Genomic DNA, 26225 nt, shown 5'->3' with positions numbered 1-26225 from the left:
TTGATTTATTTTTAAACAAACGTAGTTGCTTACAGTGTCAGTAGGTGTCAGTAATTCAAGTCGATAGATTTGAGGTGCGGTAAAACTCCATAGAGGACCGACGAAGAAGAATAGAAAGCGGAAGAAGACGTGGCTAAATGCTAACGATTGCTAGCAGAGTACAAATTCAAATAACTAAATAACTAGTTGTGATTTCGAATATACAACTTATTCGCTTTTCTCTGGTAATGTAATCTTACAATAACTGCAGTATTTTATTCAATACTTAACAACACTAAACAAGTGCACGTTTTGTTTAGTGCGATGTAACTTATGCCAACATATTTTATAAATACTGATTGCAATACACTTTTTTCTGATGCTTATCGTTGAAATTCCAAACGCCACTTCTATGGGCACAGAAGGACAGTTTGTACAATTTAATTGTTTTATTTAACTTGTTTCTACTTTAAGGGGAATTTCACATTAAAGGTATGAAGTAGGCAGACCAGTTGAACTTCCTGATTGCGCTAAAGAGAAGTAATCTTAATCTATACCGATGGACTCATTTTCATTCTGTGTCAGCAGTGCCAAATTCTCGAGAACCATGTCAAATGGGCGGATTTATGTTGGGAATCTTCCCATGGACGTCCAGAGGAGAGACCTGGAAGATCTCTTCACTAAATATGGAAAAATCCGTCTGATTGAATTGAAGAATTACAGTGACTCTGCTCCTTTTGCCTTCATTCAATATGAAGACCCACGGTGAGTTTTTGGGATGCCCTGGAATAACAAGGGAATAACAAGACAAAAGCATTCTCCTTTTTGGATCCCCAAAGCCTCATCTGGGACTGCACAAAGACATGAAAAGGCCTCCAGTGGTAAGGCATTCTTTGCTCTGTTTTAGGGATGCAGCTGATGCTGTTTCTGGAAGGAATGGATTTGGATATGGAGATGTCAAACTGCGAGTGGAATATCCACGAGAATCCACAAACCAGTTTGGCCCAACTGGAGGTGGTAGAGGGGGGGGGTTTGCTCCAAGAGGTGGAGGAGGATTTGTTCCAAGAGGTGGAGGAGGATTTACTCCTAGAGGTAGAGGAGGATTTTCTCCAAGAGGTGGAGGAGGATTTGCTCCAAGAGGAGGAGGTTTTGCACCAAGGGGAAGAGGTGGACCTCCATCCAGAAGATCGGAATTCCGGGTGATAGTCACTGGTAGGTGGACGTAGTAAGACAGAGTTTTTTTTGTTTTTGTTTCCTTTTTTCCCCCAAGGAGAACTGGAGGTCAAATTAAAAATGAAAATTAAGAGGACAGTAGATAGTAGACTCCCCAGATGCCTGCTGCAGACAAGTAAATGGAAAAGAAAAAAGTACCTAACATGAGAATCTAAATCTAGGTCTCCAAACATCAAAAGTTATAGATAAACAGGGATACATGCAAAATACTTTCACTGGACATAATTCAGAGATGGCTATTGGTTTCATGGTGAATGGAGGCTCTAAACCAGAATTAAAAAAAACATGTATGGACAAAAGGACAAAAATAGTTGTGGACATCATCTAGACTGCTTTACATTATTTCACCTTGTGGAGGATGGAAGGACTCAAGACCTAGAAATGGATATAAGTTATTGACAGTTACTGTCTTGTTTTTGATTTTATCACGGACACAATGAAATGGTGATAGTGGACCACTTGAACTGTAGGGAGACATTATAATAGCTTATAATTATAATGAAAGCACAAAGTAGTAAGGGAAACGCTGAGCTTCAGATGTCTGAGTGCAAGTGCTATAATATTGGCCTACCATCAAGGAGATGAGGTCCAGTCAGCCCTTCAAAGGCCTGGATACTCAAGACAATGTGGCCATTACACAATTCCAATCAACACTGTGGCTCAATGGTAGGTGTTTTTTTTTATTTTGTTTAAATAAAAAGCATGTTGCATGGTTATAAAGCAGATGATGCTATGTAGTGCTTGATGAAGATTGTTTTCCTTTGCAGACAAATGTATTATACTAGTGTATCTTTGTATACTTTTAGTAAGATAAATTTTTCTGTTCCCATTGTTGGCAAAATTAAATTGATTTATTTATTTTTTTTTACTAGTTTTAAAATTCCGTTCTTTTGATTTTAGGCTTGCCACCAACTGGCAGTTGGCAGGATCTGAAGGACCATATGCGTGAGGCTGGAGATGTTTGTTATACGGACGTGCAGCGGTCCGGAGAAGGTGTAGTGGAGTTTGTCCGCAGAGATGATATGGAGTATGCAGTGCGCAGACTCGATCGCACAGAATTTCGCTCACATCTAGTATGATTACTTGCATTTCCACTAAATTTAATTTTATTAAAGTTTTTATTACAATTTTTTCTGTTTGTTCCCTGAAACTTTTAGGGTGAGACCTCTTTTATTCGTGTTTATGAGGACCGAATGATCCCCAGCTGGGACAGGCCAAGGTCCCGCTCCAGATCCAGAGGTCGCTATTCCCCTGAGTACTATGGCCGGGGATCACCCCCTCCACGTTACTCGTCATCACCTCGCAGTACAATGCCTCGTCGTAGTCCGCCACTCAGAAGATATCAACCACAATACAGCCCACCTTCACGTCATTATTGATGAAGAAGTTTATATCTGGGATTGGGGATTTTTATAATGTTTTTAACCCCATACCTCAAGATTAAAGCCTTTTCTTTTAATTGGTACATTCCATCTAAATCATTTGGGAACTGCATTTTTTTTCCTTTTAATATTGTTGCAATTTTTTATTGAAAAATCTTTTTATGATTGAAGTTAGATTACGGTCTTAATTGCCACTCAAGGGAAGACATTTTGGAGATAGATTTCAGTAACATTATATCGACCTTATCCATATGGTGAAGTATCTTAAAATGTTATTGTTTTTGTTCCCTTCTTTCATCACTAACCAGGCTGTTTGTTCTGAGTATTCAGTCTATGGGTTCCTGATATGTGTTTTCAATAAAATGAAATATATTGTTAAAAATGCAAAGGACACAAAATGCAAAATAAACATTTTAATACACAAATGAAATATATTGGGTGATTCAGACAGCACTGCAAAAATAAAATATTTAGATGACAATAGATTTAGTTGAATATATAATCTGAAAAGGTCAAACACAATAGATTTTTTTTTTCTCCACACAAACACCATAAACTGTAAAATGGGCATGTTTATGTAAACCAGCCAAAACTCTTTCAGTGTAGTTAAAATACCGTGTTAAACTTTCATGACTCATGTATCTTTTTCTATATTGTAAAGCCAATGTCAAGTTCTACTGCAAGTGGCATAGCGTGCAATTTAAAGCCCGCAGTGAATAACGCACACTGCCTGCGAGATTAACAGTAGTGAGTAGTGTAGTTTAAAAAAAGAAAATAATTATATTTAAGTGTCTGACGTTAAAAGCAAGTTAAGATTATGATTACTCAAAAAATCTTAGGTATAATTGAGCACACTTGACTGTACCCTGGAGGGTGTAAACGCAAAATTTACCAACAGCTAGATAAAGTTTAATAAATGCATTAATCAGCTAATAATGATTTGTATGTAACACTACCATATAATGGAACTCCATAAACAATATTGGCATTCATCTAATGCACAAACCTCAAACCTAAAGCTTGTAACATTACAAACCATTATGGGCTCAAAAGGACTTGAACAGATCAATGAATGGCTTGGTGAAGCAAACCAGCGGGCACACATCTTACCAGAGAGGTTTATGGTGGTGGGAACAGTATGAATCAAAATAATGATCACTTTTAACTCAGGTGCATATATGGCAAGAGGTTTAATCATAGCTACGTCATATGTTTAAAACAAATCTGACACTAAACACTGAATTGCGAGGCATATAGAACCACGCTAGCTACAATTTCATAAAGACTGTTTTTACATTGCCTTGTGATACATTGGTAAATTGGATTGCAGCATCCCTGAAAATTTTTAAATTTAAGGCAAATCAAATCACATCCTGTAGCAGATTTTACTAGGACACATTCACAACTAGTACTATTACAATGGCTACAATTTACATTTACTGACAATCACTGTATTCTCTTAAATTACATTAAAGTGCAACCATAAAGACGTGTTTTAAAATAGGAGTTTCACATTTAAGTGCACCAACTGTTTCTTGTTGATTTCTTTCCTCAAATGACAGAAACACTAATGTTCTCTGTGTGTTTTGTACAGTGATTCAATCTCCATGACATGATTACTTGTTTTCTATGAGTGTTTGCACCTTGTGTACCAAGTCACGAGCCATATTGAGGACTTTGGGTACGTCATGTCGCTCTGCCATTTCTGTGCAAATCAAAGCATAAGATAAGGTTCTTACATTATAAATTTACACTTTGAAATTTGTTTCGAAAATGTACTATAATAAATTCATTAAATCACACAACTGTATCACTTAGTGGACACATTCAATTTGAGATGAAGTATCTAAGCATTTTATACTGTTTATATCTTACCATTGAAAAATTTGATGATGTCTGTGAAGTCCATGTTATTCGCCAAGATGATATCTCTGTACATCTCTACAAGGGCAAGAGCAATAAAGAGCACAAAATGCTCAGAGGATGTGTGCAAGGCTGCCCAAATTGTTTCCCACACAGCGAACACATCATCATACACCATTTCTGTCCAGAATAAATAATGTTTAATTGTACATTGATTATACATGATGATTATTATATACATTTAATATAGCCACTCAATATTCACCTCTTTTAAAGTCAAGCAAGAACCAGCGATAACAGAAGTAGAAGTGGGTGTAGTCTCCATTCTGCTGCATCAATTCAAACAACTCAGAGTCCAGGATCTACATAGAACACATCATTTTAGGCTACTTAAAACAATTCAACAGTAGTCTACACTGAACCAGATATTCTATTTACCTGGATAAGAGAACGCATATTGGCAAAATGGGTGTCCATGGCACCACCATGAGGAAAGTTCTGGTTCATTCTTTTCATCAGTTCAGTGAAGCAACTAAACGCCATAACCTCTGAAAAAAAAAAAAATCAAATAAACATGAGATGAGATTACACAGCTATGCCATTTTACTTTAGTGTGTTTGTTGAAAAATACACACTGACCATCATCTAGAATAACGAGAAGAGGGGCAAGCAGGTCACACATTCCCTGGACATAACCTATATCAAGATGCAGCCAGACATAACTGCAAAGAAAATAAGATCATTTATCAAAGTCATCTTAATATATTACATGATGTCTACTGCTATTACTGCACACCTGCACATGATGTTACGAAGCTTTTCTAGATTTTCGGGGGTGAAATACCAGTATGTTCTGTCACAACGTCGCACATCTTTGTCAATACGGTGCAAGTTTATTAGGTACATGTCCAGTTGTTCCTGCTGCATATACAATTATTTTATCAAGAGAGGCTTAGAGCAGATACACGGAGAAAGAAGACATACATTTTATATATACATAGAGAGAGAAGTAAAACAACAATATTACCGAATAGGCTTGTTCTTCAGAAGGCTCTTTGCACTTGATGTCTCCATGTATGTCGATAGCCTTTGCTTCAGAGAGCACATTCTCCATCTCCAGCTCCTCTTCAGATAGGCCTACGTCGGTGCCTTCAGGACTGGTGTTACCGGCGGTGTCCAGATGGTGATCCAGTTCTTCTGACGCAGCCTTCTGCCTTTGAGTCAGTCGGAGAGGTGGTGCTGCCAGAACTGTCAAGGGTCTGCCTCTGGTATCTTCTGAAGTCACACATGTTATTCCAGCTGGGATGTCCTCCATTTCCAAGGCTGAGGGAGAGTCATCTGAGTCTGCTGTGTCTGGGGACTGTCTGGACAGCGACAGGCTCCCTCTGGATGCTGACTGTAGAGCATTGAGGACTTGCCTAACAGGTGAATTTGACCCAAGTTTCTCACAGGATATTTCAGCTGCTTTATCTTTAATGGTTTCTGAGTCTGGTGCTGATGGTGTGGGCTCTCTCTTTTCAGACTCACTGAAGCAAGTTTTGATTGGTGACATCTGTGAGGAAATGTGGACACTAGATGCAAGACTGTCTTTATCAGGAGAAGTTTTTGCAATAAAGGTTTTGAATTTTTTGGCCTGTAATGTCAAGGTTTGACCAAGTGGGGGAGCTTGAAAATATTCATTGTGAATCTCTGTTTCTAACTTGAGCACATCAGTGGTTTCTGTAGTGGGCCTTAAATTCATATTTGTGTCTACAGCTTTTATATCGATTGATGCGTTATTGTTCATTATTTTCCCCTCCGCAGTACTTTCATTCTCTTGAGTTTCAGATTGTTGTTTGGTGCTACTAGTCTCCAAAACATCATCTGCAACATGAATTGTGCTTTGATTTGATTCTTCTGCTTTTTCTGTCTGTAAAGGTTCAACTTCACTAACTGATTCATTGGAGGGGAGTGGCTCAGGTTTGGCTTCCTCTGTGGCTGACACTGGCTGAGAGATGACAGATTTATTTGTTAATTCATTCTCAAATGGCTTGCAGCGTGGAGCAGAATTGAGAAGTTCATCCTCTGGGGGAGCTTCTGAAACACTACTTTGGTTGTCTTTATTTGAGGAAGTGGTGCCGCCATCTTGTCCCTCACTTGACGCCAGCAGCTCAATCTGCTCCGTTGTCTCAATAGATTCAAATACCTGTGGAGACGAAACATAATCACAGCTGATTCTGAATTTTTAATACAGTACCACCTCCTACTTTGATTTATTAGATCTAGCCTTATTGGGCTTAATTTAATATTAAATATGAATGCTAACTGAGAGACATTTAAATACTTCTCATTAATTAGCAAGGTAAATAGATATATTTAAATACACACTGAATCTGAGAGGATGCTGTGAAGATGTTCAATGGTTGTGTGTGGAGTGTTTGGCAGTATTGGCTTTGATGTACCTGTGCACTGCTGCTGGAATCACTCAGAGAATGGGTATTATGGTGATCTGTGCTACAACTGAGAGAAGACTGGAATAGAAAGAGTAAACATAAAGAAAAGAGGCTGGCACAATTATTTGAAGTTGAAAGTAATGCACTGGCTTTTGTTGGTTACATACATCAGTGCTAATAGTGGAATCCCGCTGAACTGGGCCCCTCTCCACACTGGCTCCAGATAAACAGCGGGCCAGAGCCTCAGCGTGTTTCTCCCTCTCTCGCTGACGGACTATGGCCTCACAACCCTGCCACTCCTTCATATTCTGCTTATACATGGTCTGCATCTGACTGTCAATCTGAAAGAGATGAAACATTGTATGCTAATGCTTTTTTAATTATAATTAATCATCTTGAAGTATTTAAACAATACCTCTATCCTGTTTCTCTCTGTCATTGTGAAGTGATAGTGTCCCAACAGGAAAGGCCAGACTTCTTTACGCAGAGATGGAGCCACTCCACCAAAGTACACCAGGCGATGGATCTCTCTTTCTTCATAGGCCTGACCAAAGAAACACTTTTGAAATTATATTCCAATGCTCAAAAAATGTAAATAAATTTCTGTAAAACAAAATAACAATATAATTTGTTCTGCATTAATATCCCATTATAATCTTAATAAACATATAATATAAATATGCATTTCTCTAGAGTAAGTGGATTATGGGAGGGGCATAATAATTTCAACTATTGCATACCAGAATTGATGACCCATATTAGCACTACATCAATAATGACCCCAACCTCCCATTTTAATTTTGATAATTCAAAAGTCCATTCAGTCTTACCGAGCTGTCTTGGAGGAATGTTCCCCAGACTTCAGGAGATAGACCTATTTGTGCATTTGTGGGAATATCTGGGTCCACTATAATGGGTTTAACCAAAGCAGAGAGGTGTGTCCGTACCGTGGATAGGTGTCGGCAGTACGCAAGCCCTACATCAAATTAAACAAATGTTGTGGTGGTGACAGGCTGACACCAAATAAATTTAAAATATATCTATACTCACATCCATAGAAGGCCCGAGAAATGATCTGGTACTTCATGGTGTCACACAGAAGCTTTATTGGAGCTCTAACATTGAAAAATAACTGCTATAAAATGTATTCTAATTTGCATCTTAAATTTTCCCATTCTTACCTCTCTTGATTACAGCCATTGGGTAGTGAGCTGTCAGAGGAGCCGTTTTGTGAGCAGGAGGAACAAGAGGACTTCCTTTGGGTTGGCTGCCACATGTTGACACCTTGGTCCATCAGCTCAAGCGCCACTGTAAGACAGGACTTAAATTTGTAATTGAATATCATTGTCTTTCTGTAAACTAGAGGGTCAAACTTAAAACAAAGCAAAACAAACCAAGTCGATGAAGATGAAATGTTTGTCCATACATGGGCTCCACAAAGATTATGTGAACATAATGCGAAATGGACACACAGAAGAGGGGATGCTAAATGGTCTCCATAAACAATGAAAATACATTACTTTTTTCTCACGAGATTTGTTTTCAGAGGCAAAATAACAGCAGAAACTTACTGAACTCCATTTGATTACCAGGAAAGAGGATACGGAACACATAATCTGTTGCTTCATCATCCTCTTTATCTGATACGGAGTCACAGGAGCCGTGTGGACTCCTTTTTCTTAGTTTTGGGAAAACCTTTCCCTGCAAAAGAAGAGATATACCATTTCATCTTTCTGATTTGACACGTGTGTGTTATTGCTTTTACGTGCACAACAATGTTATATAAAGTATCATATTAGGTTAACCTCTGTGCACACTAACCTTTCCTCTCTGGTTCCACAGGGGAGGATCCAGCTGTCCATGAGGTAGTAGTCCAGTCTCTAAACATGTGAGGAACTGGAGTAAATGGCCTCCTTTGGGAAAATGCAACGGAGGTTTCTGAATCCCATCTTGGCTTACCAAAACAACGGTGCCCCCGCTGTTAACTGTGGGGATATCACAGTGACCACCCGGATCTGTTACATAAGACATCTGAACAAGCTCATGCCGGCTTATGTACCTTGCTGATGACAGTGGAGATACACAATCTCCTCCAAACGTATAGTCATGGCATAGTCCCAATACACACTGGAAAAAATATTACAGACTCAGCTATGCACAACAAATACAAGTTGTTTTTAGTGAAATGTACTAAATTGTCTTAATCAGACCTTCTTTCTGAGTCCAGTTCACCCATGTTGCCATTCATCAGTTGATTGGGTGTCCATTTTAGAGTCATCAGGTCAGCAGTTTGATGAAGAGAAAGGTATCCCGGGATAGCCTCCATATCATCTCTCTGTCATTAGAAACATTATGACAGAATCAGCATAATCACATTTGAATCATTACATCAGGGTAAAATTTTAGACTAACCGGCTGTACAAGAACATTGTTTTTGCCAAAAAGCAGAGTGGCTCTGGAGTTCTGATGAAGTGATTCCACATATTCTCTCACCCACGTGAGAGGCCGGTCATCCATACTTCCACTGGACTGCCTTTTCTGGATCTATATAATTAGTGCACATGATTCTTTTAATGAAATACTTATTTACTGTACATGCAGTATGATTGCAATGTTTGAGCTAAAAAACAGAGGCTTTGCACCAGAGCTGGCCGTCTGGAGGGGGAGTCCTGCCGGCAGTGTCCACTATGAATGCGATGTCGCTGCACCAGCTCATCTGCAGAGGGGTCTGTCCAGTAGTGGTCTGCTGTCTTTACTTTGGTGTACTCCAGAGCACATGGTCCAACTGTGAGTAATACAGTCAACTCATCACTTTTACTTTATAACACATACAGGAATTTTTACTGCCCCAAAATTATTTGAGCTGCATACCCAGAAGTGATGCAAGAATTGGTCCATCTACAGGATCCATCAGCATGGCTTCCTTCTCATAATAAGTGCTGCAACAAAAATAATAACAAATTTAAACATAAATTCTAAATCTGTATTATATAATACATTCAAAAAACATACCTGCAGTTCTCTACCAAGTACAGAACTATTTTGTCTAAGAGCTTTTCCATCAGTGCAGTTCGAATCCAGAGATGTTTCAGTGCCTGTGGTGGGAGGTTACCCAGTTTGGACTGACGGCTGCGATCATTACTAACTGAAGAGCTGTTGTGTTTGCTGAAGAAAAGTTAACCATAGGTAAGATATTTGTGCTAGTTTTCATTTTATATTACCATATATATTTTACCAAAATACCAAGAAACAGATGATGCATGTGTAAATGATATCATAAATGGTAATAATAGAGGCCTTCACTTGTTTTCGATGAGTTGTTCCAACTCCTGGACCTTCTGGCAAAGTTGTTCAGCTGGTGAAAAGTTCTTGCCCACCTTCATAAATAGAGCTGCCACTTTATTAGTGCACAACAAACCAGCTATACGGCGCTTCAGTCCATGTAGCACACATGCTTCCACTATAGCTGTAAAACACAAACCACACAATTCTTTGGCTGTATCCCTGTATTAGTATTAGTGTATATCTGGCTTATGTGTTTTACATGGAGCAAAGGCAGAAATACAGTTATCCAGTGGTGTTGCTTGTTGCTAGGATAAGTGAATCACACATTTCACTTCAGTTTGAATGTTTCATACACATTTAGATAGTATCTTACTTTTAAATTACACATACATTTAAACTATTAATTCATGCAGAGCTTGTAAGTCGAAAGTGAGAATATGATAATCTCATGGAATAAATCACACGTTTTACATTTACTGTAATATCAGTTTAAATTTCCCAAACAGTCTGAATATGTCCACACTAAGTTACACTTTACAGACTCTACCATGCATGAGAATGATAAGCTATTGCCCAAACAGCAGTATCTCCTAAAACTGCCTAACTTTTACTATATACCAAAAGAAAAGAACAAAATCAAAATCATTAACTACATCTTATATTTACCACAAAATGATATGATGTGGCTGCTGTCTGCATGCACAAATTTTCTTGTTACTGCTTCTTCCATAATTTGTTTCACCTGTAAAAGAAAGAAGTAAAATGCTATGTTTTAGTTACTTACAATGGACTGCTGTATGAGTCATAACAGCTGTTACACTGCAGTGTGTTGTAGTGGTTCCCATTTTGTATCTCACAAGGATGCCCTGTTTCATACAATATTGTTGAATTGATATAATTACAGATACCAGTCTGCTTTTAAAATAAAAGCCAATTATTATTAAATATAAATTGCATATACCAGTTTGCCTTCCTTTTCTTAAGTAAATACAGTGGGTTATTTACATGCTGAACATCCAAACATACTAACATACATGAACATTCAAACAGACAGTGGCTCTCTCTTTTCTGCATCACTCGAGGAAAAACTAAAACTAAAACACAACTTTGCTCACACAAGTCCATGAGAGTCCAAGTAAACCCTAAAGGTCCTACATATAGCATGCATTTAATCCCGGTTGGGAAACATAGTGGGTGTACACACGCACGCGCGCGCGCGCACACACACACACGCATACGCGCACGCACAAACACGCACGCACGCACGCACACACACACACACACACACACAGGCTGTTTTGGCCCACTCTCTTTTATGTTGATATGATATTGATATTTTGACATTGCATCTTACCTTCAAATATGATTTTGTTAACTTAGTTAACATGTTTGTGGTATATCCTTTGAAAACACTAGATTTTGTGCATTATTTATTTTTTGTCCTTCCAATTACATTATCTTCAAATCATAAATTACATATTACAACCAAACAGTTTCTTGAGTAGCCAAGTAGTTTCTAATCTTTAATCTTTTTCAAATATCTGAAATTTCTTGGACCAGAACTTCAGTAATCAACCTCTTGCTTGAGTAGACCTTTTGGTAACTCTATATACTATATTTCATTTGGATTATTATACCCCAGTCACAGGATGCTCTGATATTCATCACTCCATGCACAAGGATTGGTTAGTTAGGCTGACTTTAAACAAAGTAGGCTATAACAATAATGAGACATTCTATAAGGTCTCCTGAATATTCCTGTCCTCAAAGAGGCATTAAGGGAGATTTGTTAAGATAGGCTGCACTATAGGTAGTCCACTGCGGTGAAGGCTATTTCTTGGGTAGTAGGCTAGTGAGTCACAGGTGAGGGGGAGCACAGCGAGATGAGCTTAGAAGACACAGCCATCACAGTAATGAATAAAACATACTCTAGAGGGCTCCCAGTGCCGCTGAACATGTTTGATGGGTTATAGAACTCCTAATGTAGGCTAATGCCTGACTTTCCTCCTCATATTGGATAATCATGTAGGCTAAGCAATGATGAACTTATGCTTCCAAGGTCACAGTGAAGTTTGAATAAGATGGAGAATGAAGCATGGATGAAAACACACGTTGGTGACCAATTAGGTTACATGCCGTGAGTTCATAACTGCACATCCCTTTCTGAGATACAACAGCGACACGATCATTCGAAATTATCACCGCTATCAGCACCACTAATATCATCAGCACCATTACCGTCACCATCCCTAACAGCGTCATCATGTTACGCCAACAGACAGCACAGATTTAAACAGACAGCAGCAAAAGCAGATAAAAACACCGGCATACAGCAGTATACAAAAGCACCCGCTCTTATTCTACTACATGAAACTCAAACCGTCATCATCAAAATCGGGCCGTGCGTGCGTGGCTCATGCAGCGAACCTTGGCCTCCCATACACACATCAACTACCTTCATAAACGCTAAGTGACAAATAAATTGCGCGCGCGCGCACATACACATACACACACACACAAACAAATAAAAAATAAAAAATAACGCACCTCTTTCTTAACGTTGCGCAGTAATTTCTGACGTGTCTCAGCTTCTATCATAGGAGAAAACATAAGTATAGCAGCCTGTGACCACAAATACTCTGCAAGAAAACATTGATGACACGCTCACGACACGCAAATAGAACAGCTGTCTTACCTCCCATCGCTAACGCTGTAACTAACACGCAATTTTACCAAGAGAAAAAGCCTAAAAGCGCATAAGACGGCACAGGAGGGTTTAAGATGTATGGGCTCCACTTGGCGACCAAATGAAATCTGTCTGCTATCTCCTCGTGAACCAACTCCCCTTTAAAGTAACAGTAACGTATGCTGAACAGAGAGACTATCACGCCACATTCATTTATTCTGGCTAATATAAAATACCCTAATAGGCACACAGGCTACTTTTAATTAGGCTATTTGGTAAGATAGAACCATCGTCAACAAGGTAATAATTTTGTTTCCTACCTCCTTAAATGTGTTTGGGCTTATGATCCAAATCTATCAAAAAAAAAAAAAAAAAAAAAAGTTAATTTGAATGCATAATGTAACATGTACTTGCCATGAAATATAATATACAATCTCCAAATGTCATTGTTTGATGGCCAGAGTGAGTTTTTCCCCCTCATGTTTTCGACCTCACCTGCAGTAGGCTAAAAAATACACCAATACTGTAAACCAGGCTCTTCAATCTGCCAACAATATAACCTTGTGCCTTGCATACAGGGACATAGATGCTCCATGAGCATTTGCACTGTCTGAATTGCAGATGTTATGCCCCTGGTTAATTGTTTTGGAACATTCTACCACTTTTGGTCTTTCAAGCACAAATCTGTTGCTCTTATGATATGCACAACTGACAGTAAACACAACAATGTTATGTGACATTTAGTTAAAGAGCTCAAATGTTAAAATAAATAATAATAAAATTACAAAACATTTGATTTTCGCCTGTGCTGGGAAACGAATGTTCCCTCATGATTTGATGCAGTAGGCTACATCAGTGGTTCTCAATCTTTTTTCCTCGTTTCTCTGTGGATCAGTAACTTGTTACGCCTTCCTGTCTAAAACCACACACGCCATCAAATGCATTACAAGATAAAAAACATAAGAGTTTTACTATTTAATTTGCAAAAATAATGGCTTTAATGACATGATCCTGTGACCAGACAAAGCTCTGGGGCCCGTCAGATATCTCTGTCACCTGGGGGCAGGGAAACTCAGGGGGTTAGGAACCTCTGGGCTACATGATATATGACTCATGAATCATGATACCATAATATCTCAGTTTTGAGATACATGTATGCAATAATCAATATATTGCAATACTTGGAGATATAGGCCTATCATTATTTTAGAAACTTAACAGCCTAACAGTATTTTTTTGAAAAAACCACAACGTACCCAAATGTTTTGCCTATATAAAATACACCCATTTTAATACTCAAAACAGTGCATATGTTGCATGTTATGTTAAATGGTTTCCTTTCTCTGAACACCCCTCATCTCCTCACAGCAGCTAGTGTCAAGAAGTTGGGCACCAGCAGCTATGAAGCTCAGTAATGTCCTCCTGCTTTGGTTCCAAAAGTGTTTCATAAATTTTTCCCTTAGACTTTTTGAAAAGTTCAAATATTAAGAGTTCAAAGGCATTGCAGAGGCTAGCCAGCTACATGGTAACTAACAGAGGTGGGGATTTGAAAGTCGTGACTTGGACTCGAGTCAGACTTGAGTCATTATTTTTAAGACATGAGACTTCACTTGATAACATGGACTAAGTCTTGGGACTCAACTTGGACTCGAAGGTCAATGACTCGGGACTTGACTCAGACTTGACGCCTGTGACTTGAGAAGACTTGGGAAGCACTTTTAAATCTGAATTCTTTCTATTCTGACCAGAATGATTCACACTAAGATGTTGTCAAGACATTTAAAAAGGAAAAAAAAAAAAAAAACTAAATTAATTTCTACAACTCTTACATCTATAAAAACTCATATATACTGTAAATATACTAAGATTTTTTTTAAGTACAATTTATCTTAAAAGTATATATAGTACATATAAATTGCAAAAATGTAAGCTTTGGTTTAAAGCTCAAAGCAGAAGACGTGGACTTGAGTTGGACTTATGGGCCAGTGACTCAAGACTCGACTTGGACTTGCCTGTATTTGACTTGGGACTTGACTCGGACTTGAGGTTAAAGACTTGAGACTTACTTGAAACTTGCAAAACAAAGACTTGGCCCCACCTCTGGTAACTAATATCCATAACATGATTATTTTGAGTTGAAAAAGCACATTTAAAACAAAAGATTATGTGAAATGTTTTAATACATTTGTGGTTTATAAAATTTCAGAACAGATTTTAATAAAAATAATAGGTCTTCTGGTCATTTGTTAGGCCTAACACATAGCTGATAAGCACTGAGCAAGCTCGCAAACTTCCAAACTCTATGGGAAAAATGAATACGAAATTTATTTCTAGAAACAGGGTGGGACGGTCACTGCTGAGCTCCATTTTCTCAACTGGTATGACTTTTCAGCTTGGAAAAACATTTCCCCCAGTTCCGGAGGACCACGTGAGTACGGCATAAGCACTGGGGATGTGGGTAGGTATAGGTGTAGGTGAAAAGAGTAATTTTCTGAGTAGAAAAGCCTCCAATGCCTGATAATGCAGGACTGAGCAAAAATGCATTCATCAATCAAAATACAACTGTGACTTAGCTTCTGATGGGGGCACACTGTTATAATAACATAGTTAAAGCTAATTCATTACCTTATGCCCCCTTTAAGTAAATTTAAAACGATTAAATTGCGATATCGCTAGAGGGCGCACATCTTAGAAAGTTTCAATGTGTTGCTCTAAAATCCTAATCTGTAAACCAGAAGTAATATAATTTTTATTTAAAAGTCCAACAAAGAATTTTGCCTACATTCACATTTTATACAGCTTGTGTGATTTTCATTCTACGGGACTAAACAGTGTTATGTTATGTTACATGTTTGCGAGAAGGAAGGAAGCAGGCAGGCAGTAAGCTAGGAGCCATCGAGCAGTCTGCTGCCTGTATCAGTAGCGGGATCCTGCTTTGTTCAAGAGTAGGCAGGGCTCACGACTCTGCTGTTGTATTTCTATACCAGTGTTGCCAGATTACCTGCATTTACTCTCCACCCAAATCAGCTCACGGTTTTGCCTGTGGTGCGGGCATTTCGACCAAAGGGATGTCAAAGCGACTGCGAAGCAGAGAGGTCTGCGCTGACTGCAGTACTCCGGGTAGGATGTCAAACAAGCTAACGTATTAGCCGCTGTGCTAACAACTTACACTGATCACAACAATTCAAGACTATCAATAACAATAATGTTACCCTTAAAAAGGCTATGAGTTTCCTTTTTAACATTAATACTTAAGCTAGTCCTGTTTATGTGCTGTATTTTGGAAGATCAATTCCATAGTGTCTTTTCAAACTGTTTTCCTCTAATGATCAGATGGTATTATTGCTCATCTGGGGGATCCACAGTTTGTAAGTCATACATATCGGAACAGTCATACAGATACTGTTCTGTTATTAAAGAATCCAAGCAGTCAAAATAATCCCTGTAAAATATTTTCTTTGTGAATGTTCTCACGATTACCCTTGATTCCCATGTCTACAATGTCTCATTTTGCAACGCAGAACCACGCTGGGCTTCAATCAACAGAGGTGTGCTCATTTGTGACGAGTGCTGCAGTATCCACCGTGGTCTGGGACGACACAGTTCCCAAGTGCGGCATCTGACTCATTCTTCATGGCCTCCTTCTCAGTTACAGGTGTGGGGGCTGTTTATCACAACACCAAATAACCATATGAGCCTATACAGCTTTCAAATCCTCAGAGCTGCTCCATGTTACAGTACATTTATAGTAGGCTAATATATTAAGTAGTGTAATAATACATACATATGACATCACAACAACGTTCTTGTATCCATATAGTTTAAACTTGAGCTCAGGAACAGGTTAGAATTCTATGGTACAATTTGCTGTTAACTGTGAGATTACAGATTTGTTGACTTGGTTCATGGTTAATGTGTCTGTAATTACAGGCCTATTCACATCTGGCATAAATTTTCCCATATCAGCATAAATAAAAAAAGACAAATTATTTATTTTTATTTTTTTTCACAATCGCTTTAGAAAGTGATGCCAGTTTTCAACACCAAAGACATTATTGTTGTCATTTAAAGTACTTTAAACCATAAGATGAATGTTAAATCTATGAACGGAATATCAGTCAAATGATGAGGTTCATCATTTGTGGATCATAAGCCTCCCAGAAGCCCTGCCCTCTATCTGAAATTAGGACAAAATCAAATTCAAGAACACATTATAAACCATTCCAATACATTGGGTGGAGACCCAAGAAAGCAAGGCCATCACCAAACATATTATCTTATTAATGAGAGACTGTTATGTTTTCTGCTTTTCTAGATGGTGCAAACACTGTATGGTAACGGGGCTAACTCCATCTGGGAGCACACTCTTTTGGACCCCTCCTCCTCAGTCAGTGGAAAGCGCAAAGCCAACCCTCAAGATCGAGTTCAGTAAGTGCCTTTGGACATTTTATTGATTATGCTTGCTCAAGTTTCAATCCAATCCATTCCACTTTATTTATATAGCACATTTCACAAACAAACTGTTTCCAAAGTGCTGCACAAATACATAAAAAATAACAACAATAAGATGATAAAGTTTTATATGTCACATGCTAGAGCAAGATTCACTCTGTTTGATAGAAAGCATTATTGGCATTTTTGTTTACTGAATCATTAATGCCACTCAGAGACATTGAGTTTGAAAGAAACCAAGATAATGCTATAATGTAAAAATATTATACTTACAGTTTGTTTATTTCAAGTTAAAATAGAGTAATATAAAGCCAGGTTATTACTGCAACATGCAGAACCACTAGTCATCCTTGATTACCCAGATTAATAAAGATTGTTCTTTCAGTCCAAACAAGACTGAGTTCATCAAGGCTAAATATCAGATGCTGGCTTATGTTCATCGGATGCCTTGTCGAGAAGATGACAGTGTAACTGCCAAAGATCTCAGCAAGGTACATTTCAATTGTTTTTATTGTCTAATTTTTAGTCCATCATCACATAGCATTATAAACTGAATGCAAACATTTCAAACAAAAGTAAGGTCATGGTGATGCTGACATCTATTGCACACCCTCATCTTTCAAAAAGCACTGTTGCACTTTCTGTGGTTTAATTGGAAAAACACTTGCATTGCAGCAACTCCATTCAAGTGTTCGAACTGGAAATCTGGAAACCTGCCTCAGACTCTTGTCCTTAGGAGCTCAGGCCAATTTCTTCCATCCAGTAAGTGTAAAAGTAAAATTTGCTTTGTTCAGCAATATTCACATTGAAATCCAAAAAAATTTTTTACTCATAGGAAAAAGGAAATACTCCTCTACACATAGCAGCAAAAGCTGGACAAATTTTACAAGTAGAACTTTTGGCAGTTTATGGAGCTGATCCAGGTGCTTTGGACTCTTGTGGAAAGACACCAATTGACTACGCAAGGTAAATTTTTCATAACAATTATTTAAAATTTCTGATGTTGAATATTTGTTGATGCAAATAAGTACAAGAAAGAAATGGAAAACAATACAACTCCTATTCATCATGTAATGCATATAGCATATATATTACAACAAATGTGTGAATAACTGAGTAAGGCTGCAGCTGCAGCTGCAGTAGAGGAAGGAAATTGCACATTTGTACCAATCTGTATTAAATCTTGAAAGCTTCGTGCTAGTCTTTCTCAACCTCATTGAGTATTCAGCTACAACATTGTTGATAGCATATGTTTTGTTACTTAGACAAGCTGGTCACCATGAACTTGCAGAAAGACTTGTGGAAATACAGTTTGAACTCACAGACCGCCTCACATTTTATCTTTGTGGTAGAAGACCAGGTAGGTTGTTTTTTTATGTCTACATTGATGTTATTGCCTATAATGATAATGGTAAATGTGAGTTTCCGATTTGCAGATCACAGAAATGGGACACACTTTGTCATTCCACAAATGGCAGACAGGTAATACAGTCAGTATTAATAGTGACATGTGATATAATGCTTAGTGTTATGAAATTATGCAATAAATAACTGTTAAGTCAAATCATTTTAATTTCTTTTGTGCTGCTATGGATGGATAAGAAATAAGTAAGTGCCTGGCTGTGTGGTTGGCTAACATGTTTGGTGCATTCATTATTATAATTATTTAGTAACTTAATTTTTTATAAACAGTCTGGATTTGTCAGAATTAGCAAAAGCTGCAAAGAAGAAGCTCCAGTCGGTAAGATATTTTTTACTGTTGTTGAACAAAAATATGTTTCTTTCCCAGTTAATGATATTAATGCATTATAGCTTAGTAATCATCAGTTTGAGGAACTTGCCATGGATGTCTATGATGAAGTGGATAGAAGAGAAACAGATGCAGGTTAATGTTAAACATATTTTGTTGACTATATTGTGTACTGTTTTTATGAAGTAAATGTGTCTATTTTGCAGTTTGGTTGGCAACACAAAACCACAGCACACTTGTCACAGACACAACAGTCGTACCGTTCCTGCCAGTTAATCCAGAGTATTCATCTACTAGAAATCAGGCGAGTGATAAACAGATTTAATAACTGTGTTAAACAGTTTATTGTGTTATATTCTGTTTAATTTAACATCTCTTTGTTTACATGCTATAGGGTCGTCAGAAATTGGCAAGGTTTAGTGCTCATGAGTTTGCCACTCTTGTCATTGATATTTTGACAGATGCAAAACATAGACAATGGGGCAATACCTGTGAAAGTCCAAAAGGTATGACACTTTTTAAGCAGGTTAATTATCTATTTATTAACAACTTGCTTTTAACTAATCCTTTTATTTTTTATTTATTTTCTCTGTTGTTCAGAAAATGTAGAGCTGATTCTTCAGGGAATAAACAGTCGCCACAACAGTGAGAGCCAAGATAATGATTATGATAGTGTTGCATCAGATGAAGACCCTGTACAAGAGGCAACCTGCATTGACAGCTGTAATGATGGAAGGACCAAGGTACTGGATTTTCTGCTTAATTTAAAACATTTTTAACTACTTTCTTTAAATTATTATATTGTGTTGTAGAGTTCAGAATCATCGGACCTGTCAGATGGACCAATCACAGTTCAGGAGTTTATGGAGGTCAAAAGTGCTCTCACAGCCTCTGAAGCAAAAATACAACAGCTCCTCAAAGTCAACTGTCATTTAAGTGAAGAACTGAGGGTTATGCAAAGCAAGGTACATCATTGTCATTGTCTTGCATCTCGAAAAAAGTATAGTTATAAAAATGTGCACATACTACTTGTTAAACTACACATGCAAACAAAATCATCTTGTGTGATAATACCCATTCTCCTCTTTTCAGTTAAACTCCCTGCAGACTGAAAACACAACGCTAAAATGGCAGGCTCCCAGTGGACATCAACAGCCCCAGGGTCCCTTTGGTAGACAGCCGCTTCGGGGAGGCCGTGCTCTGTCCATGTATGAGACCGGATCTAATCTGCGACAGTACCCCCACCGCGCAGAACCAGCTCGGAGTGAGGATGGAGTCATTTTACAGCCCTTCCAAACTAATGTAAGATGAGCTGTTTCTGACTGATTGCAGTTTTGAGAAGAAATGCTGTTGACTGGCCTGGAGTTGGTTTTTCATTTGATTAATTATTCAGTCAATCAGTGCATCCAGTTGCTCATCTTGGTTTGACCCCTTTCTAGATTGGGAGGGGTCCTTTGGGGACGGCTGCTTCCTCCCTTCCTACCTTCCCCTCTTCCTTGTCCTGGTCGTGGGATGAGAGATCTCGAAGGGTTAAGTACCAGGGTTCACAAGCAGTTCTTGTGACAGCAAAAACAGTCTTCTAAGCTTAACTTTACAGCCTCCTCTCTGCTATTTGTCAGTATTCACTGCCTGCATGGATCCCCGTGCATCTACTGTCACACAGCTCTGTCTATCCGTAGAGCTTCTTTTTCTAAATAAGGTTGACATCTCAGAACTGCTTTGGTAAATATTCTTTAGGGACATAATGTTCTCTATGGCTGCCCTGGGAACACCCAGCTTTACAATACACTTTTGCATTACTAATCATGCAGTGTAGGCTCCAAATTAATTGGACTGATGTTTGTGTTTCATTTCCCTTTTATTTGATTGTAAAATGTAATCTTGTTTCAGCTTTTTGCTCAGAAATGCATGGTTCTGATAATTGTTGTGCCTTATCAAAAATTATGTTGCAGGTCACTGCCATTGTCTTTGTGTTATATTGGAACAAAAGAACTCACATTTTTCACATCTGTCTGTAGGGCTGCAGCTTGGAAGGACAGAGTACAGTGATGGAGAATGACTATGACTCTACACCAAATCATTCTGAGCTTGAAGATGCTGGGTAAAGATTATTTCTTTATACTATGTTCACTGCTGAAGTAGTAGGAGGAGTAGTAGAGTTTCCCTCTCATGTTGCAGCAGTCCTCTACAAGCTATAGACACTACTGACCCAGGAGTTGAGGAAGATGGCACTTTGCCATGCACTGAGGATGTCATCTGTAAGACAGAGCAAATCACTAAAAATATACAAGAGCTTCTTCGTGCTGCCCAGGAAACAAAACATGACAGGTAAATCTTTTAGTTATTTATTTACTTTTTCTAACTTTATGTGATGCTAGAGATTGGACTTCTTCCTATCTACTTTAGTTGTGGACATATGAACTCCTCAAATAATTGTTAAAATTTGACCTCCATCTGTTTGTTAATTGGGAATTTGGTCCATAGTGGTTTGGAGTGGTTGTAACTTATCTTCAAATTTACATTGCAGTTATTTAAAGCATATGTCCTGTGATTGGAAAAACTCATCTGTGCAATGTCGAAGCAACTTGAGAATGTTAAAATGATGATGATGATTCAAAATATTTTTGAGTAATAAAAACACCTGTGATTAAGTTTGCACCTTTTTAACATTTTAATAATTATTTAGTCAAACAATTAATGAGTGTTGCCAGTTGTACCATAGTGTGAACAGACACTTCAAGTTTGGTGACACTTGGATCCTTGTAGAGGTTTGAAAGAGATGTTGTTTCCTGCCTTACATTTAAAGGCCTACTACACCATCAGTATGCCTCCACAAATAAAACCAGAAGTATTGTTCTCAGACAAAGAACTTTATCTATTCACTTCCCAATATTTACTGTATCATATTTGAGTGATATATTACTACTCTGATGCTTTTTTCTTAATATGTTCAAATCATTCCATCAACGTGTATGCTGTATGTACATAACAAACCCAATGTACAGATGTTGGTAATGGATGGTGTATCTTTATTATTGCATTATTATACTCATTTATTATGAAAAAATAGGAAAAATTAAAAACCCTCAATCAAGGCTTATCATCTATGTTTGGCACTTTCCCACAGCTTTCTGCCCTGTTCGGAGAAGATCTGTCTGGCTGTGACAGAGATGGCAGCCCTTTTTCCCAAGGTAAGATGACCCATAAACCACACCCACCATTCTTTTTGTTTACCAAACAAGAAACCACTCTAACAAGATTTGTCAGGTCTGACAGGGCTGTTTATATGATTACACCATTTTATGTTTATTCTATGACTTGTGCTGTACTTAAGGATGTTGTCCTTTATGTTTTTATCTCATCTTGCAGAGGCCTTCCTCAGAGACTGTTCGTGGCTCTCTGTGTCTGCTCACTTCCAGTGCTAGTCGTCTCCATGGAGAGTGCCAGAAGGCTGCGGAGCATTGCCCCTGTCCATCAGACATCCAGCTGGTCACTCAGCAGGTCATCCAGTGTGCCTATGACATCGCCAAAGCTGCCAAGCAACTTGTCACTGTGACAACCAAAGAGAACAACAACTAAGTAAAGTAATATTTCTGCTACACACAAAGCATACTATACTTTGTGACATATATACTATAGTATGCGTAATTTACATTTTGACTTTCCACTAACATGTCATATTCCTAACTGGGCACAATTTCATTGTAATTCCTCCTAAACAATGGATATAAGGTTTGTTTGTTTTTCCTTGTGGAGGCACAATGGTTAAATGTTGAATGTCATTGTACAAAACTCAAACTCGGAGCTTTCACACATTGCGTTACTTGATGTTACGTGCTGTTGAGCCTCAGTTGACCAATTGGAAAAAATGCCAGTATGTTATTGCTACAGTGTTATTTATATAAAAATAACTAGTTCCATAAAAATACAAAAAAGTAAAATGGCTTTCAGAGTTATTAACTCACATTTCAACTCATGTGGTATCTATAGTTTAAGTAATTCTCGGGAACATTACCACAACCCGACAATCACTAGATGGTGATCTCCTCATCTAAATTAAGAATTTATAATCTTGGAGTTTATTTGAATTTTAACTGCCATATTCTGCATTGGTGTTTAAACGTGTGGACCATAAAGTATATTTTAATCTGTTTTAAATGTATTATGCAAAATATGTATTATGTATTGTAAGTCTTAAGCAGATACTACAAATGTTATTCTATTTATAAATGTATGTCAGACCTCTACAAAATACCAGTGTTTATTTTCATAAGCTTTCTTTAACTTAATGCCTCTCACATTGTGAGATTTGTGCTAGCTACCAGTTAAGTGTGGGCTCTGTGTATATGGTATAGTGATCCAACTTGCACCACTGTGGTTTACAATCAGTGATAATGTCAACTTTAAACCTGTGACAATTATTGTAACGTGACTGACCCTGGTCAGATTTCAACTACGAGTGGAAACAGGAAACACCTATCAATTAGTAAATATTTCATTATAAAATTTTGCAATTATACATGCACTCAAAGGCTCCTCTAAAGACCCGATCGACTGCCCCAGTGCTTGTCTATTGCCCCTTAAGTAGCCCAATACAAAATAAAGTCTTTATTTTTCACAATTGTTATTTTATGAATAAATTAATATAACATTAGGGCTTGGTGTCTATATTATTCCTTAATGTCACTCATGCTTCCTTTCTAATTAGGCCTATTGGAAAGTATCCTAATTTCTGTTAATCTAAGTCCATTACAAATGTGAAGCAGCTTCGATCCACGTGACGCAAATTCCAATAAATGGGTAATACTATAATTAAATAGACATGTTTCCGCACCTGGTTGAACCTGTCATGTGTAATTTCAAACCCATCACAGTCCCTGCCTTAGTCTGAATAAAGTGCTGCAGCCTCCCCGCTGTGCTGTTGTGCGTCTTTTGTTGTTATAGTTGAAAGGCAGCGGTTTCAGTAAACCCTTGTGTAATTCCCCACCTGTTTGAGAGACCAGAGCGATGGGTTTGGCGGCGCCTCCCATCACGAGGAAGGAGTTCCGGGTTCTTTCCAGACGAGGGCTGATCGTTACTGTTGCGTTATTACGCACTGAAACACGACTGGAAGATGTCTCTCTTGCTAGACAACCAATTCAAAGAGCTACCACCTGATAACTCAGTGGACACAAAGTTGTTTTTAGACACTGTCTCGCATCTCCCCGCTTTTATCGGTGAGTACGCGGTACTGAGTCTACTTGATAAAGCGTACTGCGGTTGTTACGCTCCGTTCTTTGCTGACTTTCTCATGACACGATTATTCCGATGCCACGCCACTTGTGAATGAGATAGGATAGGAGGACTTGACTGTTACGCATGCTGTACGCGCTGAGCTCCACTGAATCAGCTGCCACCTGACCATTAGAGAAACTCTTTGTTTACGCACTGGACGACACACATTGACCCCATTGTAACTTTACTGGAACTATGCATGCATTGAATACAGACTGGCAGTACACTAACCGTGCCTGGCTCCAGTGTGAATACTCATTCATATTTCATTGAGCTGTTCTCAAATATCCATCTCTTACAGACTGTCTGGGTTCAAAAGTTTTTTCACTCATCAAGTCCGATATTATTGGCAATATCACGGTAAGACTTGTGTGTTAGGTTACATATCTTACAGACATTTTTAAAATATAGGCCATGTTCGTTTTTATATAGAAAATTCGAGGAGTTTATGAGAAGAATCCGCAGAGATATGTCACTTTGCAGCATATCCTGGAGGCAGAAAGAGAGGACCATGCATCTGAATGGCCTAAAGTTGGTGCAACACTTGCTTTGATGTGGTTGAAAAGGTTAGCATTTTGTCCCCATGTTGTGGGAAGGTAAAATAAGAAGACACAGTCTTGATGCAGCACCTCTGTTTTTCCTGCAGGGGGCTCCGTTTTATTCAAATCTTGCTTCAGAGTTTGGCAGATGGTGAAAAAGATGAGAATAACCCTAACCTTATTCGAGTCAGTATTACCAAGGCTTATGAAGGGGCACTGAAGAGATATCACGGCTGGTTTGTGCAAAAGATTTTTAAGGTGACACGGACACACACAAACCAGGTTTTGAAATAATAGCCTATATCTCTATTGAATGTTGCATATAATCACAATAACAAGCCATCTCCATTTAAAAATGCTTTGTGCAATCTAGTGAATGAGGACCTGACTAAATGTACTGTTTTCTCCCTTTGCAGGCAGCCCTGATTGCAGCTCCTTACAGGTCAGACTTTATTAAAGCTCTCTCCAAAGGAGAGGACGTAAAAGAGGAAGAATGCCTGGAAAATGTGCGTCATTTCCTGGTGAACTTCACAGCCACTGTAGATGCCATTTATGACATGTACACAAATCTAAATGCAGAGCTTGACTACAGTGTTTGATGCTTCATAACACGGACGTTTGTACATATAGTTTTACAATATTACTTAAAATACTGTGGTATTTATTAATTGACGTGTGCCTTATAAAATCATATGCTGTATTGTTCAAAAGAATATTATGCACTCTTCACATAAAAAAACCCCAAAACCCTCTAATATATTTCATGAGCCTGTTCAGGTTTAATTGCATGTTTTTAACTGAAACAACAGACTGAAAGGATCTTGGTATTCTATTATGTTATTATGTTGGCTTTACATAAAAAAAATAAAAAACAAAGATTCACATGCATAGTTCATCTGTTTTTCATGGCACTGGCAGTTGGGTTCTGGTTTTGTTTTTTTGTTTGTTTTTTTTCTTCTTGTTTTTATTTTCACATTGTTTCAAATTCAATCTTGAAGTGTGTGTAATCTTCTGTTATTTATTAAATATTTACTAAATATAAATTGTGTATGTTTTGTTTATGTCTCGGAAAGTAGCTCTTCCTGAGAAAGTTCACCAACAATAATGAAAAGAATAGGCCTAATAGTAAAGCAGTTTTTGTGTCAAAGTCATATGTTCTTGTTTCCCTTTAAATATATTGGTTAGAGTCCAAACGTTTTGTCATCCTTGGTTCCCTGCATTGTCCCACCAGTCGTAAGGTACATTAGGTTTTAGGTTAATCTGGTCCAGAATAATAAATGGTAATGTTTAGCCTACTTATGTATGTGTCATCCTTGTGGATATGCTGGGATGTGCTCACCCTTTACTATT

The 26225-nt window shown here is 38.1% G+C and overlaps 4 protein-coding genes across 10 annotated transcripts; 3 read left to right on the top strand and 1 right to left on the bottom strand.

Moving 5' to 3' along the window:
- The first annotated feature begins 69 nt into the window (after nucleotides 1-69).
- srsf9 (serine and arginine rich splicing factor 9) lies at nucleotides 70-3024 on the top strand. 4 transcript variants are annotated; one of them, XM_020925129.2, is made up of 5 exons: nucleotides 70-224; nucleotides 568-744; nucleotides 887-1191; nucleotides 2113-2285; nucleotides 2370-3024. In XM_020925129.2, exons 2-5 carry the CDS (start codon nucleotides 587-589, stop codon nucleotides 2589-2591), a joined length of 858 nt encoding a protein of 285 aa, XP_020780788.1. In that variant the 5' UTR covers nucleotides 70-224; nucleotides 568-586; the 3' UTR covers nucleotides 2592-3024. The 4 variants fall into 4 exon arrangements, with proteins under 4 accessions (XP_020780788.1, XP_055009984.1, XP_020780789.1 ...); XM_055154009.1 differs by having other exon boundaries at nucleotides 77-224; nucleotides 565-744; XM_020925130.2 differs by having other exon boundaries at nucleotides 91-471.
- A 14-nt stretch (nucleotides 3025-3038) lies between these two features.
- On the bottom strand, nucleotides 3039-12961 carry sgsm1b (small G protein signaling modulator 1b). The gene is made up of 25 exons (XM_055153993.1): nucleotides 12870-12961; nucleotides 12722-12765; nucleotides 10841-10916; nucleotides 10193-10355; nucleotides 9902-10054; nucleotides 9761-9828; nucleotides 9532-9674; nucleotides 9302-9433; nucleotides 9100-9224; nucleotides 8949-9016; nucleotides 8711-8874; nucleotides 8461-8590; nucleotides 8071-8383; nucleotides 7940-8004; nucleotides 7720-7865; nucleotides 7305-7433; nucleotides 7057-7230; nucleotides 6899-6967; nucleotides 5485-6642; nucleotides 5254-5378; nucleotides 5097-5179; nucleotides 4896-5005; nucleotides 4723-4819; nucleotides 4470-4637; nucleotides 3039-4299 (listed from the first exon to the last, which is right to left on the bottom strand). The coding sequence occupies exons 1-25, from the start codon at nucleotides 12874-12876 to the stop codon at nucleotides 4211-4213; spliced, it is 3999 nt and encodes a 1332-aa protein (XP_055009968.1). The 5' UTR covers nucleotides 12877-12961; the 3' UTR covers nucleotides 3039-4210.
- A 2608-nt stretch (nucleotides 12962-15569) lies between these two features.
- LOC110160503 (ARF GTPase-activating protein GIT2-like) lies at nucleotides 15570-23974 on the top strand. Of its 4 annotated transcripts, none has more exons than XM_055153996.1 (20): nucleotides 15570-15980; nucleotides 16382-16515; nucleotides 17176-17288; nucleotides 17698-17803; nucleotides 17988-18074; nucleotides 18148-18278; nucleotides 18578-18672; nucleotides 18749-18794; nucleotides 19005-19053; nucleotides 19125-19197; nucleotides 19269-19366; nucleotides 19457-19568; nucleotides 19663-19805; nucleotides 19875-20027; nucleotides 20155-20364; nucleotides 20502-20591; nucleotides 21081-21163; nucleotides 21244-21390; nucleotides 22190-22253; nucleotides 22432-23974. In XM_055153996.1, exons 1-20 carry the CDS (start codon nucleotides 15929-15931, stop codon nucleotides 22639-22641), a joined length of 2196 nt encoding a protein of 731 aa, XP_055009971.1. In that variant the 5' UTR covers nucleotides 15570-15928; the 3' UTR covers nucleotides 22642-23974. The 4 variants fall into 4 exon arrangements, with proteins under 4 accessions (XP_055009971.1, XP_055009970.1, XP_055009973.1 ...); XM_055153995.1 differs by having other exon boundaries at nucleotides 15571-15980; nucleotides 21241-21390; XM_055153998.1 differs by lacking the exon at nucleotides 20502-20591 and having other exon boundaries at nucleotides 15571-15980.
- Nucleotides 23975-24031: 57 nt separating this feature from the next.
- On the top strand, nucleotides 24032-25918 carry LOC110160550 (glycolipid transfer protein-like). Its single transcript, XM_020925213.2, has 5 exons — nucleotides 24032-24278; nucleotides 24638-24696; nucleotides 24769-24902; nucleotides 24983-25133; nucleotides 25292-25918. The coding sequence occupies exons 1-5, from the start codon at nucleotides 24176-24178 to the stop codon at nucleotides 25472-25474; spliced, it is 630 nt and encodes a 209-aa protein (XP_020780872.1). The 5' UTR covers nucleotides 24032-24175; the 3' UTR covers nucleotides 25475-25918.
- The last annotated feature ends 307 nt before the right edge of the window (nucleotides 25919-26225 follow it).

This window comes from Boleophthalmus pectinirostris, unplaced genomic scaffold, assembly GCF_026225935.1.
Source record: "Boleophthalmus pectinirostris isolate CB_2022bp ecotype Guang Dong unplaced genomic scaffold, ASM2622593v1 HiC_scaffold_18, whole genome shotgun sequence".
Taxonomy (NCBI): domain Eukaryota; kingdom Metazoa; phylum Chordata; class Actinopteri; order Gobiiformes; family Gobiidae; genus Boleophthalmus; species Boleophthalmus pectinirostris.
Note: the sequence above shows the minus strand (reverse complement) of the source record. Positions and strands in the feature narration are given on the sequence as shown.

Bases quoted from the DNA above. Each gene is read 5' to 3' on its own strand.
- LOC110160503 (XM_055153995.1), top strand. From the start codon at position 15,929: ATGTCAAAGCGACTGCGAAGCAGAGAGGTCTGCGCTGACTGCAGTACT. The intron at 18,673-18,748 runs GTAGGTTGTTTT...TCCGATTTGCAG, and splicing joins TCTTTGTGGTAGAAGACCAG to ATCACAGAAATGGGACACAC. The intron at 19,054-19,124 runs GTAAGATATTTT...AATGCATTATAG, and splicing joins CAAAGAAGAAGCTCCAGTCG to CTTAGTAATCATCAGTTTGA.
- srsf9 (XM_055154008.1), top strand. From the start codon at position 539: ATGGACTCATTTTCATTCTGTGTCAGCAGTGCCAAATTCTCGAGAACC. The intron at 1,192-2,112 runs GTAGGTGGACGT...TTTTGATTTTAG, and splicing joins ATTCCGGGTGATAGTCACTG to GCTTGCCACCAACTGGCAGT. The intron at 2,286-2,369 runs GTATGATTACTT...TGAAACTTTTAG, and splicing joins CAGAATTTCGCTCACATCTA to GGTGAGACCTCTTTTATTCG.
- sgsm1b (XM_055153993.1), bottom strand. The intron at 10,917-12,721 runs GTGCGTTATTTT...TTTCTTTTACAG, and splicing joins TGCGCAACGTTAAGAAAGAG to GTGAAACAAATTATGGAAGA. The intron at 10,055-10,192 runs GTGAAGGCCTCT...ACTTTTCTTCAG, and splicing joins GAACAACTCATCGAAAACAA to CAAACACAACAGCTCTTCAG.
- LOC110160550 (XM_020925213.2), top strand. From the start codon at position 24,176: ATGTCTCTCTTGCTAGACAACCAATTCAAAGAGCTACCACCTGATAAC. The intron at 24,697-24,768 runs GTAAGACTTGTG...GTTTTTATATAG, and splicing joins ATATTATTGGCAATATCACG to AAAATTCGAGGAGTTTATGA. The intron at 24,903-24,982 runs GTTAGCATTTTG...TTTTTCCTGCAG, and splicing joins GCTTTGATGTGGTTGAAAAG to GGGGCTCCGTTTTATTCAAA.